This window comes from Merops nubicus, unplaced genomic scaffold, assembly GCF_000691845.1.
Source record: "Merops nubicus isolate BGI_N331 unplaced genomic scaffold, ASM69184v1 Scaffold52643, whole genome shotgun sequence".
In the NCBI taxonomy this organism is placed as follows: Eukaryota; Metazoa; Chordata; class Aves; order Coraciiformes; family Meropidae; genus Merops; species Merops nubicus.
Genome location: NW_008601967.1, coordinates 1 through 3,787, shown reverse-complemented (window position 1 = coordinate 3,787; position 3,787 = coordinate 1). Strand labels below are relative to the sequence as shown.

Here is a 3,787-nt window from a genome sequence, read left to right as displayed (position 1 = left end):
GGTTGAGGGGCTCCCCACTGACGGTCGCACGGTGAAGGAGGTGCAGTGGTGGGGTCTCCCCATCTGATGTATGGGTTGAGGTGGGCCCTACTCAGCTCCACTGCAAAGGAGCTGCCGGGGGAGCTCCAGAGCTGTCCCAGCAGGGTTGCGGGGGACACACACGCAGGCACCTCATCCCACATAACCACCCACCCCTGCTGCAGAAGATGCCACCATCTCTCCCTCCCACCATTAACATCCGGGAGCCCCGCTGGGACCAGAGCACCTTCCAGGGCCGGGCCAAACACTTCTTCATGGTGACCGACCCCCGAAACTTGCTGCTGTCTGGGGCCACGCTGGAGGAGGCTCGCCGGGTGGTGGAGGACTACAGGTACCCAGCATGGGGAGCGCACCCCCAGTACCAGCCCCAGGGGTGGGAACAGGAGTGGTGCTGACCTCTCCTGGCCAAAGCCAGCTCCGAGATTGCCTGCCTGATCCCTAAGGCATCTCCCAGCTGGTCGGGGACTAGGTAGGGCATGGGTGCTGGCAGAGGATCTCGCAACGGGTGCTACTCTTACCTGGCAGAGCGGGCACGGTACCCCCGGGGCTGACGGAGGACCAGCTCTGGCGGGCAAAGTACATCTACGACTCAGCTTTCCACCCCGACACGGGCGAGAAGATGCTCCTCATAGGGCGCATGTCTGCACAGGTCCCCATGAACATGACTATCACTGGTTGCATGTTGACCTTCTACAGGTACCTGTCCGCTCCCCACTCCAGGGTCAGGAGGGTGCCTAGGGGATGAGGCCTTCCCCCCTCCCCACCTGGCACTCTTCTGGCCCTGGAATGAGGAGAGGACATATGCCCCATACCCTGCAAGGCACCTGTGCCATAGGAGCATGGATGGCATACCCCAGTGCCACCAGCATCTTCCTCTTTCTGGTAGGACCACGCCGGCCGTGGTTTTCTGGCAGTGGGTTAACCAGTCCTTCAACGCCATCGTCAACTACACCAACCGTAGCGGGGATGCACCCATAACCACCAGGTACGCAGCCCTCTGACCAAGTCCTCAAGACACCCCAATGTGCTGCATGGAAGTGCCTTGAATAGCTTCTTGACTGGAGGGGGCGGGGGGGCTGTGAGATGGAACAATGGGGATCTGATGCAGACAGAGATGTACACCCAGTGGGGCTGGCAGTGTTAGTGGTAGAGCTGGGAGAGGAACCCAAACGTCCTGCTGCTTTGAAGGGTATGCTGTCCTTTCCTTTTGGGGTGTGGTGGAACGGGGGGACTCTGACTCATTGGTGTCACCTCCTGCCCTTGCAGCCAGCTGGGGACAGCTTATGTGAGCGCGACCACAGGGGCAGTTGTCACAGCGCTGGGGCTCAAATCACTCACCAAGGTAAGGTGGCCCTTGGTCATTGCTGGCCAGGGCATCTGGACCCTTCCCATGGGGTCTCCCTGAGCTGAGCAGGGGATTCACCCCATCACCTGGGCCGGGGGAGAAAATGGAGGAGAGGGGTTACCTGGGAGCACCCACACAAGACAGCCTCTCTGCCCAGTCGTGGCTCTGGAGATGTCCAGTCCCTCCAGCCCCACTCCACCCCTAGCTGCATCTTTCCAGGTTTCCTTCACCCCTTGGCCTCCCTTCTGGGCTAGGAGGGGTTGTGGGGCCCCTCACACCCACTGGGCTGTGCAGCTTTCACCATCTGGGAGAAGGCAGGAGAAGGAGTGATTTTCCCTGGTGTGGTTGGGACATCCCAGGGTCTTGCAGGTGGGCTGGTGGCAGACCTGGGGACAGCCGGCTCTGCTCCCAGACCATCTGCGTGATGTGCGCCCTCCCTTCTTGTCCCCTCAGCACTTGCCAGCCATCGTTGGCCGGTTCGTGCCTTTCGCGGCTGTGGCTGCTGCCAACTGCATCAACATCCCGCTGATGAGGCAGAGGTGAGCCCCTGTGCTGGGACGGGGTGCTTGGGCTCTTGTTGGGGTTCACCAGGCACTAGTGGGGGTTGTGGGGAGCAGTGCCCTGGGCTTGCAGGGGAATTCCTTCCTGGCACTGCTGACATCCCTTACCCTGGGTGATTAGTTTGAGAGTTCAAACAGCTGGTTGCATCCCAAGGAACTGATGATAAGCCATCTGTGAACACCCCATCCACATCCAGTCCTGCTGAGGAGCCCCCAGGTGTGAATGTGGGTGTAGCTGAGACCCCACTGACCTGTAATGTAGGCAGTGGATGGGGAACTCAGGAGGGTGCCAACATCCCTCGGAGATGCGCCCCTGTGCTGTGACTCTGCCCTGTCCCATGATCCCCCCCACCCACGTGCCCTGGGGCCTCCTCATCCCCTCTCTCCTTGCAGAGAGCTCAAGCTGGGGATCCCCGTCACGGATGAGAATGGGAACCGCCTGGGCGAGTCCACAGCTGCAGCCCAGAAGGCCATTTTCCAGGTGGTGGTGTCCCGCATCGGCATGGCAGTCCCAGCCATGGGTGAGTGGCCTCTCCTCCACTGCTACCTGGGTGCTAAAGCTGGTCCCTGGCAGTGTGGGACAGTGTCCCACAGCTGCTAGGGAGCTGAGAGCACTGGAAGCTCATCTCCCTCCCTTCTGCCCCAGCCATTCCCCCGGTGATAATGAATGCACTGGAGAAGAGAGCTTTCCTGAAGGTACTGGTGATACTGGGATGGGAGGGTGGGCAGTGAGACACCCCCCTGGTTCATCACTGTGCTGGCACCCATTGGGGCTGGCACCCTGTTGAGGACCAGACACCTTCCTGCCCTGTTCACCCTCCTGACGTGCCGCCTCTCCCTGTCCCCGCAGCGGTACCCGTACCTGAACGCTCCTCTGCAGGTTGGCCTCGTGGGGCTCTGGTAAGTCACTCTCCACCAATGGGCATCACCACCCTGGGCACAACCTGAGCTTGAGTATGGGGGCACTGCTGCTTGGAGTCTGCTTAGCAGGGGAGGTTAGAGCTGCCCCCTTCTTGGGGGATCCTGTAGCTCAGCCAGGCTGCTTCCCCCAAGGTGGATGGGATGGGATGTGAGGTTCTGGTGCCAGAAGTTTTGCTCCATGTTGATGTCTCTTAAGCCTGCCATGGGCTCCTGCTGCTCAGCACTGCTGTTCTCCCACACTGATGGGCACAGACTGTGCCCCTGCTCAAACACAGGGTCTGGAGCTTGGAGAGGGCACCTCCTTACCCTTTTTCTGCCTGAGCACCTGGCACAGGTCTGGGCTGCCTCTGTACAGCTCTAGGATCAGGCCACAGATGGGAATGGGTGATCTGTGCAGCCCAACTTCTCCTCTCCATGTCTTTCCTTTGCAGCCTGGTGTTTGCGACCCCGCTGTGCTGCGCGCTTTTCCCACAGAAAAGGTGAGGATGGGCGCCTTGCCCACCTGTGCAGCCCTGTGTGGCAGGGCATGGCGTGCAGACGGGTGTGCGAGCTTCTTGTGCTCTTTGACCCCAAGAGATACTTTTGCTCCGTTGAGGGGTCGGAGGCTAGAAACTGTGTGTGCAAATACATCCCTGTGCACACAGCAGTGGGAGCCGTGGGGCCTTTGTACCCGCGGAATGCAGGTGGGGAACAAATGGCAGCAGGTGGTTTCCCCACCTGGGGCTCCCAGCGGGTTTTCCCTCTCCATCTCCTCCATCCGTGTCCCCTTGGCAGCTCGATGCCCGTGAGCCGCCTGGAGCCTGAAGTCCAAGCTCGGATCCGGGAGAAAGACCCGTGGCTGGAGACCGTCTACTTCAACAAAGGGCTCTGAAGGGGGGCCCGGGGCGGCGGGGGCGGCCAAGACGCGTGCAGCAGAGCTGCT

General features: G+C 60.8%; 1 protein-coding gene across 1 annotated transcript; it reads left to right on the top strand.

Annotated features, from left to right (window-relative positions):
- The first annotated feature begins 206 nt into the window (after window positions 1-206).
- Window positions 207-3,736, top strand: LOC103770873 (sideroflexin-1-like). The gene is made up of 10 exons (XM_008938152.1): window positions 207-370; window positions 565-735; window positions 926-1,024; window positions 1,306-1,381; window positions 1,838-1,923; window positions 2,338-2,465; window positions 2,591-2,640; window positions 2,795-2,844; window positions 3,297-3,344; window positions 3,640-3,736. The coding sequence occupies exons 1-10, from the start codon at window positions 207-209 to the stop codon at window positions 3,734-3,736; spliced, it is 969 nt and encodes a 322-aa protein (XP_008936400.1).
- The last annotated feature ends 51 nt before the right edge of the window (window positions 3,737-3,787 follow it).

Bases quoted from the DNA above. Each gene is read 5' to 3' on its own strand.
- LOC103770873 (XM_008938152.1), top strand. From the start codon at position 207: ATGCCACCATCTCTCCCTCCCACCATTAACATCCGGGAGCCCCGCTGG. The intron at 1,025-1,305 runs GTACGCAGCCCT...CTGCCCTTGCAG, and splicing joins GATGCACCCATAACCACCAG to CCAGCTGGGGACAGCTTATG. The intron at 2,641-2,794 runs GTACTGGTGATA...CTGTCCCCGCAG, and splicing joins AGAAGAGAGCTTTCCTGAAG to CGGTACCCGTACCTGAACGC.